The following is a 15282-nucleotide window of genomic DNA, read 5'->3' as shown; positions in this document are numbered from 1 at the left end:
GCTCCTTATTCTGCCTATGCCCTCCCACTCCTTCCCAGATGAGCTCCATGCCCTTTGTCCCATTTCTTCTCTCACACAGCTCTGCACTCACTCTCCCTTTCCCTTTCCTGTCTTTCTTTGATAACACCCCTGCTCTTCAGGGGGACACTTACTCTAGTGACATCATGGTTTGGAGTTGGTTTGTTTTTCTAAGCATTAAACCAAGCAAGCTTTCAGTATTGTGATACTGTGCTTCAGAACTATGAAGTTCTTCCTTCTCCAAAGGAGCTTTGAATGTGAACACTGGCTATGTGTAAATTTAACTATGGACAGAGGAAAGACACCTCTGTGATAAATTATAAATAATATTTCTCATTCCATCTGCATTATTTTTCTGTTAACTCTTCCTGGGAGAGAAATAGCAAAGTTGTTGCTGATCATAGAATCACAGAATGGTTTGGATGGGAGGAAACTTAAAGCTTCTCTTGTTCCACTCCCTGCCATGGGCAGGGACACCTTCCACTATCCCAGGTTGCTCAGAGCCCCATCCAGCCTGGCCTTGGACACTGCCAGGGATGGGGCAGCCACAGCTGCTCTGGGCACCCTGTGCCAGGGCCTCAGCACCCTCACAGGGAAGAATTTCTTTCCAATATCCAATTTAACCTACACTCTTCCAGTTTGAAGTCATTCCCCCTCCTCCTACCACTGCACTCCCTCACAGAGTCCCTTCCCATCTTTCTGCAGGTCCCCTTTAAGTACAGAAATTGATTGTGCAATGGCTTGTGGAGCCACAACAGTGATTCTTAACCTTTGGCTTACACCCCATGGGTATCTTTCCCACTCCTTGAGCCAGGTCTAAGGGCTGGCATGGATCAAACTGCTCCCTTCCTGTATGTGGCCTTTCATCAAACTCATCACAGCTCATGATAGCTAATCCCTGCTTCTTCTAAACTAGAAATATCCCATACAACCTCTACTGAGCCCAATCTTAATCATGCTAGGAAACACCAGAACTTCCCCTGAGCAGTTTGAGATAGCTCTGTTAAGCCAGGGGCATAAGCCAGGCAAAGTCTCTGCATGGAGATGTCTCTGCTTTGTTAGGCCAAGTGATACATACAAGAGGTATCTTAAGTGCTTATAATAAGTTCCAGTCTCACTGCAGACCTGAAAAAGCTCTTTATTTGCAGGAGTGTACCTGCTTTGCCCAGCTGTATCAGTCAGCTGAAAGAACATATTCTCCAATGCTTCTCAAGCACTTGGACAAGCCCCTTTTAGGTATAGCAGAACACCTCTGCTATAAATTCATGCACCTCCAGGGAACTCAATTAGTACCAGCAGGAACATAGCCCAAAGAAGTTTGCATCTCATTATATATAAACCCTCTGCAAAGAGCAATAACACTGAAATGTGTTTTCTTAAAATAGAAATACAGTTTCAAATGTGGTCAAGTAGTAAAAACTCCTTGTACAATAAGTTGTTTCATTTAACTGTGTTCTTTTTGCTTCCCAAAGCAATGGACTGCTGTGCTTTATTGTGTAAAGATGTCAATACATTCACAGGCAATTTTGTTAATGCATCACGAAAAGCAGAAGGAAATCTCACACGAGCATTTTACATGAATGCTTGTAGATATTTTATCAAAAAAATAAATGGAGACATAACACACTTGAGTCAACAGCTACTTTTATAAAAAAAGCTGTTGACAGGGGCCATGTCTTCATTATCATGATTCCATTATCCAGTGTCAGAAGTTGGAGTATGTTCCCCTTGGAAGCACTATAACCCCGTGTCCTCAGTGTGATGATACTGCCAGTCAAAATCAACTCTAAAATATCCACTGAAACCACAGTGCCACTTATAAAAACCACTCTGGAGCAAAGATTCTCCCAATAAATGTGATTAAAAGCAACAATTAACTCTTCATATTTGCATCCTCAAGTAGCATCTTTTGAAAGCCTTATTTAAAATCAAAATATGTTATTTAAATTCTCTGATATGAATTCCATGGTGGCATGTGAAGAACTCCTCAGCCTCTTTGGAAACTAAATCCTTTCAGAGGCAAAACTAAGAGACTACTAAGGAAAGTCTGAAAACAAAACTGTAAATCAAATTATCGTTGCCATGCAAACATCCCAATCATTTCCACATTGGTTTTTCACTGTTCTGTTTTTTCTCCTCTAGAATTGACCTCTGCGCAGAGCTGTAGGGAAAGACTATCAGGTATTCAAATGATGAAAAAATTGTTGTGAGGCAGAAGTGTGTAGACTCGTACAAATGAGTCTATTGCATTAGCAACTTGCTGATGCTGTTTTGTTTTGGCAGCACAGCTTAAAGTATTCGCTTGAATGAAGCCAAGAAACTTCCAAGTGTAATCTGTCAAGAGAAGAGAGATTTTTAGAAAATATATTTACTACAGTTACTATTAATTATTCACTATTGATAGCATTTGTCTGCTGCTAGATATTACCCATGGAAACAGAACAGACACTCCTGGCAGGCGCTGCTCATTTCTCTAATATAATATACCACATTCTGAAAACTATAAACAAGCAGTTATTTAAAAGGTAATTTTAATTGGTTTCTATTAGGTGTAATTGTCATTCATCATGTGCAAGATGCCTTCTTTCATTTTCATGGAACATGGGGATTTTCATCCCATGATCTGTTATATAATAATACAGCATCCAACACACTGCACATTTCAGTGGGCACTGCAATTCATTCCCATGTATGTGTATTAGTCTGCTTTATACATAAATACATTACATGGTTATACAACCTCTGGATTAAAGGTATAAGTAAGTAATGTACAGTCCCAGCTAGGACTGCCCAGAAGAGTTCCTCACAGCTATTACCATGACATTTCTTAACTCTCCCTTTAATTTATTTCAGGATTTTCAGGCTATATCCATAAATATCACTTCAATGTGCAGTAAAATATTTAACCATGTAACTAAGGAACTAATGCAGCTTCGTGTAAATGACATGGTCCAGAACCTCCGCCCTTCAAGAGCACAGCTGCAGACGCCTCAAGGCAGCATATTCTTCCATATTTAATGGTTATATGTGTTTTTATTCTCCCAGCCACATTAGGCCTCTTTCAGCAATTTGACTTCTCCATCAGAGGCAGGAAGGTGGGAGCCTAAGAATCTCTGAGTACTGCAGATTTTCACGGATGAATCATTCAGATTTGGGGCCATCTATTTCTTCAGGTCCCACCAGAGCATCTGAGATTTGAGGGCTTTGAGTTGTCAGATATTGTGTGACAAGATCTGAAGGTGAGACATAGCATCTGTCTTCTGTCAGTGGCATAATCTTAATTTAACCCTGAAAAAGCCAGTGAGCCAGGGAGGGGAAGCACCTAAGGGACACCATGCTCTAGGAACACAGCTAGAAACTCACTGTAACAATGTTCAACCCACTTAGAAACTGATTTACAGTCTTCCCATAAATTATGGCATGGGGAGGCAAGGAAACAGTCCCAAAATGGGGTTGCTCTTCCCAGAGCCTTAGGATAAACTCCAGGAAAAGGCACGTAATGAACAACAAACTTCACTATGCAACTTACACTGGACAAGGGTAATACGAGAATACTCGTTACATGTATTCTGATGATAAAAACTATTTCTGTCCTGCTGCTCTTGCATGAAACAGGGGGAGAAAGAGCTAGTTCAGGGTAACAGATGCCCTTAGTTTGCAGTTTGTGCTCTTTCATGTTTGATGGATGTCCTGCCAGCTCATGTAGGGAAGAGTTCACCCACACTGTCCGAATATGGCTTATCAGCTTTGAGTCTCTGTGGAAGCCTTGCTCGAAGTGCATGACATCTCTGGACGCCTGCAAAGTCATCCTATCTCTAAGCTAAGATTAGAATTTCAAACAAAACTTATTACATAGCAGGATTTTCTGAAAGGGCTGGACAGAGCTATAATGTGGAAATTTCAGATTCATGTCTAAGTGTACTATTTAATCCTGATTTTAGATAGGCATAATTGTAAAGTGATATTTACCATAATATCAGTAATGCTTGTGGGTGGAGGGGAATGAAACAACAAGAAGGAGACACATGAAGGGCCATAAGAAAACTGGACCTAAAACTGCCATCAATTCTGATCATTTTTTTTCCTGAAAAGGCTGTGTTCACAACACTCAGACACTCTGTTCCTTACCAAATGGGTTAGGAGACGTTTTAGGAGATTTTCCCAGCTATTAACTAAATCTCAGACTGAACTGTGCATGTGGCAACCAAGCAAGTATTTAAAAGGTCAGAGGGGAAGGGTTTTAGTAGCTGTCACTCTCCAGAGCATATTCATAGACTGGAACTTGGAGAAATGGATGCTGTGCTCAGAATCATAGCTGGAGCTCCTGATCCTCACATCTCTGTAGTCATAGCCCAGCAGGCTTCCTCAAAATCCATCTCCAGGAGAAGTGAGGAGGAAGGCTTCTCTTCCAGTATTGAACAGGCAGAGAGGAAAAAATAAGCACTTTTCCTGCAATGTGTGATGGTGGGTGAAAGGATCAGTAACTTTGTTCAGCCACACTGGGGCTGTGCCAGGATATTTGTGTGTGTTTGATGGATCCTTTCCTATCTCAGCTACAAGAATTTCAGCCTCTGCATGGTGCCCAGTTAAGGGGGAGGAAACCTCCAGCAGGTTAGTGGGGAACACGTGGGCCTGAGAGCTCACAGGGAACTCCTGACAGTGCCAGTGCTGGCAGCAGTTTCTGTTCCACTTGAGTAGCTTGAGGAATGTCACTCCTTGCTCCCACTTGCCCTCAAAGATGGGCTTGATCCATTTTTCCAAGCTGCTAATCCACACACTAACTACATGTCACACAGTTGCACTCACTACCAGCAGAGATGGGGTGGGGAGCGCAGCAGCAGCTTGAGGGGCTGGGTGAGAAGGGATGAGGCTGAAAACAGCCACACAAGTGGGTTTATGCTCTGAAGTGGCAAGTAAATAAAACAACATTTCTTGGTGTTTCTGTGTCCCTGATTATAAAGCTGTGGATTTCAAGAACTTCAGCGGAAACTGTGCAATTGGGCATGTGGCATGAGCTAATTTGTGTCAGAAGCAAAGTCATACAATTCAAGCATCTCATGAAGAAGTGAAGGGGTGGGAAGTGTTCCATGCAGTTCTCAGACAGTTGGTTTTGGTTTTTTTGAGTTGCACCTAGCAGCTGTACTGGGGAACACCAGCCCTAGAAGTCAACAAATACTTCACAGGAGCTAAATGGGAGAAGGGCAGAGGAAGAGAATAAGGAAAAGGGAAAAAAGGGAAAAGGGAAAAAGGGAAAGGGAACTGGTACTAAACCAATAGTTGCATGCAAGTGAGATGCACTTTTGGGGCTGCATGAAACAAATGAAGCAGCCCCTCTAGAGCTGTCTCTGCTACCTCATTCACAGAAGGGTAATTTCCCAAGTTCTCCAAGCCCGGCCCCTGAAGTGCCACACACCAACAATGCTGACCCTGCAGATACCCACCCAAGTGATTTTATGTGTTTGTACTCTGAGTCTGGTTAAAATCTAAAGGCATTTGGCTTAGACCCTGATTTTTCAGCTTCCCATCTGCCTAAAGTTAATTTCACACATAAATATTTAGCTAATTGCCTAATATGACTGGGGCTTTGTGTCTGTCTCTCCTCTGGCTACTGGGTATGTGGTATTAGCAAAGGCCAGTGCTGGAGAAGTTTCCAGGAACCACTCATCTATTTAAAGTTGAGCACGTGCATGTGTTCAGCAGGGTGGATATCTTCAAGCTGAGGATTATACTGCCTGTCAAATGTGCCTTCTCAGTTTTTCCAAGCCTGAGTATGCTTAAAACCTTCCTGATTGCACCAGGCCTGTCAAGCTTTTCCCTAGTTTACAGAGAGGAGTGAGGTATTTTGTTATGTAGAAATTTTATACCCTAGAGGTGATTCACTTGAGTGATACACAGAAAAGTTTGGAACCTCCCTATTTCACACACACACACACGCACACACACACACACACACACTCTCACTCCTTGGATACAAGGGAGTTAATCTGACAAAATCTCTGCACATGCCTTCATTAAAATCTGAATGCAGATATTTTCATAAAGTTGATGCACTGTTTATTCTCGCCATCACAAACCCTAAGACTTCAGGACAAAAAAACCCCCAAACAAAACAAAACAAAACAAAACAAACAAACAAACAAACAAACAACAAAACAAACAAACAAACCCCCAAAACAAAAAAAAACCACCAAAAAACACAACCAAAAAACCCCAAAAAAGCCCACCCAATCAAAAAAAAAAAAAATCAAACAACAAAAACCTGCAATTTCCAAGAATGCAAGCTTCCATTAAACAAAAGGGCCAAAATTGTTAACTTCAACCAGTGGGAAAGAGAAAGAACTTCAGGGATTTCACTGGGGAGGTGGAGGAGAGGTTGTCATTGTACATAATTCTTCCTACCCATCCCAAATACAAATCCTCATCTGCCAGTGCCCATTTCCCAGCTGAACATCACAACGGGCCTGACACTGCTCAGCAAGAGCTGTGATCCGTGAAAAGAAATGTTTTCCTTCCTTTCTTGCAGAGACAGGTAATTAAGTTTATCCAAAGCTGCAAAGGTCATGAGATTCTGGCTTTGGTCCCCCAAAGACTTACGCACAAGCCTCGCTTCCTCTGGCTCAGCCAGATTCGAGGGAAGATAAAGTTAGGAAGGCACAACTCTTGGCTGCTGGAGGAAGCAGGCAGGCGCGCAGCTCTGTGTACGCAGCACAGACCAGCAGCGTTAGCACCTCGTCCCGCTGTTAAATGGGCTGGAACCTGCCTAAAATCCCCTCAACCCATTGTACACAGGCACCGCGCAGCGCAGGGAGCGTGTGCGCCCGTGCTCCGCATCCCGACCGCTGCTCCGAGCCCCGGCCCCGCATCCCGAGCCCCGGTCCCGCATCCCCAGGCCGAGCCTCGCATCCCCAGCCCGACTCTCGCTTCCTGAGCCCCGTATCCCCATCCCCAGCCCGAGCCCCACATCCCCATCCCGAGCTCCGCATCCCCAGCCCGAGCCCCGCCCCGGTCCCTCCGCGCATCTCCCCGGGCCCGAGCCCCGCTCCGCCCGCCCCGCTCCGGCCGCGTCCCGCCCCGTTGCGCGGTGAGTGGCGGCCGGGGGCGGGGGGACCCTGCGAGGCGCCGGGGGGTCAGGCAGCCCTGCCCTCCCCCGGTGGGACGGGCCGGCCGCCGGGGAGCCGGGCTTTCGGTGGGTTTGTTCTGTCACCCGTTTGGGCTCAAAGTTTGGGAATAAAGGGAGGGTTTCCCCGCCTGATCCCGGAAGGGAAGAAGAGCTGCGAGGGAAAATGCGACCGCTTGCTCCGAGGAGTCCCGTTCCCTGCCTGCCGCGCCTCCAGCTCAGTTCCTTCTTGTGATGCTCTAGGGGGACGAGGCTGGGGCTCCCCACAGCTGCTGGATGAGCTGCAGCCGTACGGAGGGAGTCTCCTCGCGTCTCCGCAGACTAACTTCGGCTCTGACCACAGACGTCTGATTCTTCAGGTCCTGAAGGATGCGAATAACTTAGTGCTTCGTGTTCCGGTCCCCATCTGTGCACTGCTGTCTCCCGGAGAAACAGCCTGAGGAACCGAGCTGGTGTCTGTCACGGTACTTTACAGCGACTTTGTGAGACTGCTGTGCAGCCTCCCTTCCTGCAAGGAGTCTCCAAATAGCATCTTTCATGTCTGCTACGAGCTGATACCGACTGCTTATATAAAAATGGTGGTCTGAGAGAGAGAGGGCACTGTAGGACCAGCATTTAATGCAGTGGGGTTTGACAGGGGGTACCTTAATCGGGGCATCTTGCACAGGTGACAACTCTGACCAGGTTCACTCTTTTTTGCAGGTAAAGCAAGCCTTGCAGATCCTTGCTAGAGGGACCACCCCCCATTTTGCATCTTGCTGAGTGGACTATGGTGGCAGGAAGATGTTGGCTCGCAAGAGTATCATCCCTGAAGAGTATGTGCTGGCACGGATCGCTGCCGAGAACCTGCGCAAGCCGCGCATCCGCGACCGCCCGCGCAAAGCCCGCTTCATCGCCAAGAACGGCGCCTGCAACCTGGCCCACAAGAACATCCGCGAGCAGGGGCGATTCCTGCAGGACATCTTCACCACCCTGGTGGACCTGAAGTGGCGTCACACGCTGGTCATCTTTACCATGTCCTTCCTGTGCAGCTGGCTACTCTTTGCCATGATGTGGTGGCTGGTGGCCTTTGCCCATGGCGACATGGACCCGAGCACAGAAAACCCTTCGAACAGCACAAAGTGGACGCCGTGTGTGACGTGTGTCAGGTAAAGTAGAGTTTGGTGGGATGAAGGAAGGGCGGGGACAGAGCTGCCAGCTGTCCTGGTGTTGTTTGAAGTGCAGCTTTTGGTTTATATGAACTGTTGGGTTTGGTTGAGACAGTTGAAAAGTGCAGTGTTTTCCTCTAGATTGCGTAAATTCAGCAAGCCTCCCGGGCTTGGAAAATACTATACTGTAGATGTCTTTGATTCCTTACAGGATCTGAAAGAGAGGGAGACCTGCTGCTTTTCATGTGTCTCCACACTCTGTGGGTAACTCGATTGCCTGTCGAGATAAGAGCCTGCTGCAAGAGTGGGTATGTGTTATATGTATTGTAACGTTGTCTACGGCAGCGGGAGCATCCCCAGCGCCACGTCGCCCAGGTGCTCCCTCCGAGAGGCAGGGAACCAGCCCTGGGTGTCAGGCAGGGCACCAGGAAATGTGTCACTTAGGACAAAACTGAGTGTGTTTCGAGATGACTCTCGTGAGAGTGTTAAATATGTGGGGCTTCAAAATACCTTGGTGAAGCCATAGGCCAGCAGTTGGACAGAGGAACACTTTCCACACTGTGCATTTGTGTCAGACAGTGAAAGCTTAAGGGTGACCGGATTAAATATCACCTGTTGAAGTGTCCCCAAAGCCATGACAATTTTCAGGGCACTGATAAGCTGACACAAACATATATGGAAGAGAAGACTGTGGATTAGAGGTGGAGTAAACTGTAAGATAACTTAAGGATCTCATCAATTAAATCTGCTTTTTTAACATTAGTTTTTTAGATAGAACCTTGTGGTTCTGTACCACCAGGCTGCCCCAGATCATCTCTCTCTATACATTGCTGTGCTGTGAAGGTCTGGGTGCTGCAGGGTGCTCTGAGATATCAGTGAATCCACTTCCCTTTTCTCCCTTCTCCAAGAAAGTTTTGAGGTACTTCAACAAGTCTGAAGCGCTTTTGTATCTGGCTCATGAGGTAGCAGAGATTTAATTTAGATTTAATTTAGCAAAAAACCCAGGTTTTTTGCTAAATTGGGATTTTCCAAGGTAAAAGAAGAGGGGATTTTCCCAAGCTTCCCTTCACCAGGTTAGGGGGAATTGGAGCAGGGGTTGCTGTCTTGTTTCTTTTCCGATGTCTGGCCACAAGCAGTGTCCTCTGAAATGAGATGCCATGACCCAGCTTGCACCCGCAGGAGCATTACCCCCGGCATTTCTGGGATTTGTGGGATCTGTCCAACTGGGACTAGTGAACAGCTACAACCCTGCAGCTCTCCAGGGTCAGCTGAGGGGACATCCCTGCGTGTGGCTGGTGGCTCCCTCGGCGTGGCTGCTGTGTCACCCTGCAGATCCCGAGCTGGGGGCCAAGGGCTTCATGCCACTGGGGCCAGGCACATCCACAGCCAGGACTCTGCCCCGTTCCCTCTCTGTAGCTGCCTGTGGATCTTCCAGGATGTCTGCTTGGAAACAAAATGAATGAATCAATACAATTTCAGGTTTAGCCCATGCCAAAGAGCACACACCCCTCCCTCATGGGCTGTCCAGGCAACAGCTGCTCCAGTGCCCATGCCCAAGCCATGAGAAATCTCTTCCTTTCCTAGGGAAATCTGGCGACCACTTTGGTCAAAGTCATGAAGTAATGATGTGATTGCTGACATCTTTAAGAATGGCAAGTTTTTAGGTGTAAAATAATTTTAGTATTGGAATGCCAAAATCATGACAAAAAATTTTTAGCCTATTTCCCTGAGGTTTAGGCCCACAGATATTTCAGGAGAGCTTCTTGGGTGGGTGCCATTACCTATTTACAGGAAAACCTGGCTTTGGAAATTTTAACCAGTGCCTAGAGCTTGCACAGCCCTTTCATTTTATGAAGTACTGCAGAAATTTCTAAGCCTGACATCTCTTTGTCACAGAAAGCAAACATTATCCAAAATGGAAAGCTGCTGCACAGCTGTGAGGGGAAGGACCTGGGAACAGTGTGATTTGCACTTTCTCTCTCCCATTTCATGTAGTTAAAATGCTTTCCAAACTTGCTCTTTCACTTACTTCCACTGTTAAAAAGATGGATTTTTTTTTCTTTTTTTAAAAAAGGGTGTTGCTAAGGGAAGTCAGACTACTTACTGGACAGAGTTTTAAGCTAAATTAAGCTGACTGAAATTGAATCCAGAAGCTGCATTCTGCGTATAACTGAATATTCATGATTATAAGAAATCATTCCATGGATTCTATTAAGTAACTCCTTTATCCCTGATTTCTTCAGAGTAAAATACAAAATAAACCCCCTCAATACAAAGGAGTTTGTTAATGATTAAGAGTAGAAAAGGCAAAATAAGAAAGTTATTTCAAAGATACCTGTGCAGAGACTGGCTGGTTTTCTTGGAGATGGACTTTCTTATTGCCCAGAAAATTATCCTTAATATTGCCTATGCCATTTAAATGTGTCTTCAATACCCCAGTGAAAATATGACTAGAAAAGAAAAAATAATTGAAAAGCAGATTAATTGAAAAGCAAAGCAAAACCAATGAATTATTTAGACCCATCTTCATGGGCAGGATATATTTTCTGCTAGTATGGCCCTGTTAAGCATTGGATGCTTCAGATTTATTGGATTGCACTGGAGGAATGTATCTGGAAGGAATAAAGGAATAAATAAATATAAAAGGAAGTTAAGGACCCTGATATATACAGAGGATATGACTTTGGGGCTACTATAAATAATGTAATTTGGGAAGTTTGTGGACAGCATTTGCTGATGTCCAGCACCATAGCATTTTAGGGTATTTAACTTAAACCCACACTTCTACATCCCACTTCTGTGTTGACATTTTCCAGCTGGTCTTGCCGTGGCAGTGAGCTGAACCCAAGCCCTGGGTCACAGCACTGTCCTGCTGCCAGGGTGTGCAGGGGGCACCTGGGGGCCACTGGCCTCTCTCTGCAGCCTCATCCTGCTCTCTCACAAGGCAAGCAAGGGTTTGGGAAGTGTCACAAATCTGGGAAAGCCCCTTTTCCCCCACCAGGAAATTCTGGGTCACGATTCAGGTAGAATGAGTGAAGTGCTGCAGTTTTCCCTGTTTCCTTTCCCTGCACAGGCTGGTGGAAAGATCTCAGCGTGCCAGCTCATTGCCCACGCTTGCCAAAACTACCTCTCTCCACCAAGGGCTTCATGGGATGGAGAAGGTGGAAAGCCCAGCTGTTCCAGAGCTGTTCACGAAGCCAGTGGGCAGCCTGTGCTCCTGGACAGAGATTCCCTGAGCTGCTCAGGGTCACCCAGATGGTCTTGAGGAGCTCAGGCTCTGAGGTCTTCCCTGCCACCATTAGACACTACACCAAGCACACAGATCTGAGCCACCAAGCATGCAATGCTTAGGCTGGTGGTAACAGAAGGCTTATGTGTACTAGAGCCATACAAACGTGTCCTGAAGTTTGTTTCTGGAAATACATGTTAACAGCTTCTCAGTGTGTGCTCCGTGTCCTGAGAGTTAATTGGGTGCAATCTTCCCCTACAGGTCTTTCACCTCCGCTTTCCTCTTCTCCATCGAAGTCCAGGTGACCATTGGCTTTGGGGGCAGGATGATGACCGAGGAGTGTCCCCTGGCCATCACGGTGCTGATCCTGCAGAACATTGTGGGGCTCATCATCAACGCCGTCATGCTGGGCTGCATCTTCATGAAGACGGCGCAGGCTCACCGGCGGGCCGAGACGCTGATCTTCAGCCGGCAGGCGGTCATCGCCGTCCGCAACGGCAAGCTCTGCTTCATGTTCCGCGTGGGGGACCTGAGGAAGAGCATGATCATCAGCGCCTCAGTGAGAATCCAGGTCGTGAGGAAGACCATGACCCCTGAAGGAGAAGTCATACCCATTCACCAGGTGGATATCCCTGTGGATAACCCCATCGAAAGCAACAACATTTTCCTGGTGGCTCCCTTGATCATTTGTCATGTCATTGACAAGCGGAGTCCTCTTTATGATATCTCTGCTTCCGACCTGGCGCTCCAGGACCTGGAGCTCATTGTGATACTGGAAGGGGTTGTAGAAACCACAGGCATCACAACACAGGCGAGAACCTCCTACGTGGCAGAGGAGATCCTCTGGGGTCACCGCTTCGTGCCCATTGTCACCGAAGAGGAAGGCGTGTACGCTGTCGACTACTCCAAGTTCGGCAACACCGTCAAAGTGGCTGCGCCGCGCTGCAGTGCCCGGGAGCTCGATGAGAAGCCCTCCATCCTCATCCAGACCCTGCAGAAGAGCGAGCTGTCCCACCAAAACTCCCTGAGGAAGCGCAACTCCATGAGGAGAAACAACTCCATTCGGAGGAGCAACTCCATGCGGAGAACCAACTCCTCGCTCATCGTGCCCAAAGTGCAGTTTATCACACCCGAGGGGAGCCAGAGTGCCTCAGAAACGTGATGCACAGCTTTGTGCTAGGGCACTGCGCTTCAGAAGGAGGAGGGCACCTGTGGTGTTTTGCTTCAATTTCCTTTTACTTAAGAAAACAAGAACACAATGCAGAAAAGAACCATGCAAGAACTATTTATTCCATTACTTACCAAAAGCACCACCTAATGGCATTAGAAAACACCTTAGCACTTAGTGTATGAATTAATAAAAAATGGCACGTACACTAAAGAAAACACACTTCACTCATGTAATATAATGTGTATTTATACTTGTTTTTATGGCATGCTGATTTTTTTAATCGTATTTTTCCTATCAAGGGTCTCTTTCTTCTGCTGGTGTCATAAGATGTGGGGCTTTCCTATGCAAGTGAGTGCTTCACAAAACTTCTACAGTCAACAGCTCCCACGGATTTCATGCATGACATTTGGAATTTGATCTTTTTGTGTGAATTCCTTGTTGTCTTAAAGGAATTAATTCCTCAAGGATTTCACTGGAGAAGACTGACCGTTTCATCTTTGGTTTCCCAGGCTTTTTCTTTTTTGTTGGTTTGTGGCAAGGGCATTTTGAGAGCAAATTCAGGTCAGGTGTTGTGACCTGTCCATCCCACAGGAAAGCTGGTGTCACTCCAGGCAGGAAAACCAGGAAAATGATGGGGTGCTGCTCCCCTTCTCAGGGTGAAATACTTGGCTGCAGGACAACACACATCTTTGATTAGCTGTAGGCCAAGCTGAGAAATCTCAGTCCTCCTGGCTGCCACCTGGGCATCTGTTTCACTGAAATTATGCAAGCTGAAAAAAGAAGATGCCTCTTTAACATTCTCATCATGACAGAAGACCAAATCCCGTTTTGCTCTCTCTGATAGATTCATATATGAAGGAAACACATGTATTTGTTTCACTTACTTTTCATAGGATTAAGTCTGCATCCTCCAGAAGAAGGTTATTTTTTGCCAGTGGGAACTCATGAATGAGAATGAGAGGGAAACCTGCCAATATTAGAGATAGTATTTTCAAAATTATCTGAATGCTTTTCAGGAGAACTTGGATGCTGCTGCTGAATTCCTGGGTTTTTAGCAGTGCCTCACCTGTGTTTTTATATAATCTGGCATTGAGAATTGGTGGGAAGAAGCTTTCCTCTTCAAATTAAAATGGGCATTTGTTACCTGGAGCCTTCCCAAAAATGTCATCAGATAGTTTTCTACAGGAATACATAAAAGTAAGACAACTAATTCTGTCACATTTGGTAGCCTAAATTGATACATGTCTTTTCCCATGTGAGTAAGCATAACTATGGACAAGTTCCTGTTCAAATGTCTTGCAGAAATTGTTTTATGTCTGTGGGTCGAGAGAAGTACTATCCTTGTTCTGACCCTCCAAGCCACTCAAACATTTAAATGTTTGCTTTTTTCTCTGTGGTGAAACAGTCAAAGCTGGATTCTCATTCTCTTTGAAGGAGCTCATCAGCAATTTTTAGATGGATGGTCTCAGTCTTCACGAGGTGTTGAATGGTGGCATGGAGGGGTATTGCTCTGAGGTGTGGACTCCCTGCATTTGGAACAGATGCTCTTCAGAACAAAAACTCTGACAAAATACTTCATCTGAAGCAGCAGAGGAAATTGAAGTTTCTGCTGAAAGCATTAATTCCCTGGCCTGCTCATTAATGTTCTAGAAGGGTGGATGGTGAACATCTGGAGAAATTATTCTGTCCCTTGTGTGTCCAAACTATGATCAGCTGCAGCTTCCAAGAAGAGTCAGAGTGAAGCACTGTATTACAATTTGTCTCTGTCCTCCATTTCCAGGACTGTGAACTTCTCTGAGGCTCTCTGTTGGATACATGGTTAAGTCAGATGCTGTGCAAAAGCAGGTTTTATACAAAATAATAATAAAAAGAGTTACAATAATCTCTTGGTTTGAAAGACAGGTGTCTGCCGTGGAAGGTGGGAAAAAGAATATGACCCCTTTCCCTCTGAATTATTACAATTTGAAATTAAGGGGCTTTCAGACAAAGATATGTGAAAAGGAATGACAGTTCTTTACTAGTCTGTATAGCAAGGCAAGCAAACAACAGCAGCAACTCAAGCGGCACCAGGAGCTCACCCGCAGCAGCTCGACCCTGGCGCTCTCCCCTTTGTTGCAGTTCCGGTCGCGGCCAGCAGGGGCGCTGCTGGCTCCCGGCCGGGCGGGGCGGGGGCGCTCATTCCTGCAGGGGGCGCTGTGTGTGAGCTCGGCCATGTCCCCCTCACGCCGTAATGGCTGCGGGCTGGGTGGTGGGAATGGGCCTCAGCAGGGACCGGGGGGCAGCGGCTGGGACAGCAGGGGTGAGCAGACACCAGAGCAGCCAAGGAAATGTATCAGAAACTCCCCAGCTGTAGCAGGTGTCATGGCAGGCAGGGGTGCTGGGTTAGAGTGTAGAGGAGAAAACAATGGGACTGGGCAGCCAGGCTCCAGGCTCCTCCTGTAGCAGCTGCAGAGTGCAGCCGGGAAGGGGAGGAGGGCTGGGGTCCTGGGTTTCTCCCCTGAGGCACCCAAATAGATGGTAAGGGTCCCTTCCAGTCAGATTGGGTGTCAGTAATATTCCCGTCCAACAACTGCTCTTACGAGGAAAGGCTCACCCACAG

General features: G+C 46.4%; 1 protein-coding gene across 3 annotated transcripts; it reads left to right on the top strand.

Moving 5' to 3' along the window:
• The first annotated feature begins 7183 nt into the window (after positions 1–7183).
• KCNJ8 (potassium inwardly rectifying channel subfamily J member 8) lies at positions 7184–14568 on the top strand. 3 transcript variants are annotated; one of them, XM_064701574.1, is made up of 3 exons: positions 7184–7204; positions 7838–8283; positions 11774–14568. In XM_064701574.1, the coding sequence occupies exons 2-3, from the start codon at positions 7919–7921 to the stop codon at positions 12672–12674; spliced, it is 1266 nt and encodes a 421-aa protein (XP_064557644.1). In that variant the 5' UTR covers positions 7184–7204; positions 7838–7918; the 3' UTR covers positions 12675–14568. The 3 variants fall into 3 exon arrangements, with proteins under 3 accessions (XP_064557644.1, XP_064557637.1, XP_064557630.1); XM_064701567.1 differs by having other exon boundaries at positions 7189–7494; XM_064701560.1 differs by having other exon boundaries at positions 7189–7599.
• The last annotated feature ends 714 nt before the right edge of the window (positions 14569–15282 follow it).

This window comes from Zonotrichia leucophrys, chromosome 1A, assembly GCF_028769735.1.
Source record: "Zonotrichia leucophrys gambelii isolate GWCS_2022_RI chromosome 1A, RI_Zleu_2.0, whole genome shotgun sequence".
Taxonomy (NCBI): Eukaryota; Metazoa; Chordata; class Aves; order Passeriformes; family Passerellidae; genus Zonotrichia; species Zonotrichia leucophrys.
Note: the sequence above shows the minus strand (reverse complement) of the source record. Positions and strands in the feature narration are given on the sequence as shown.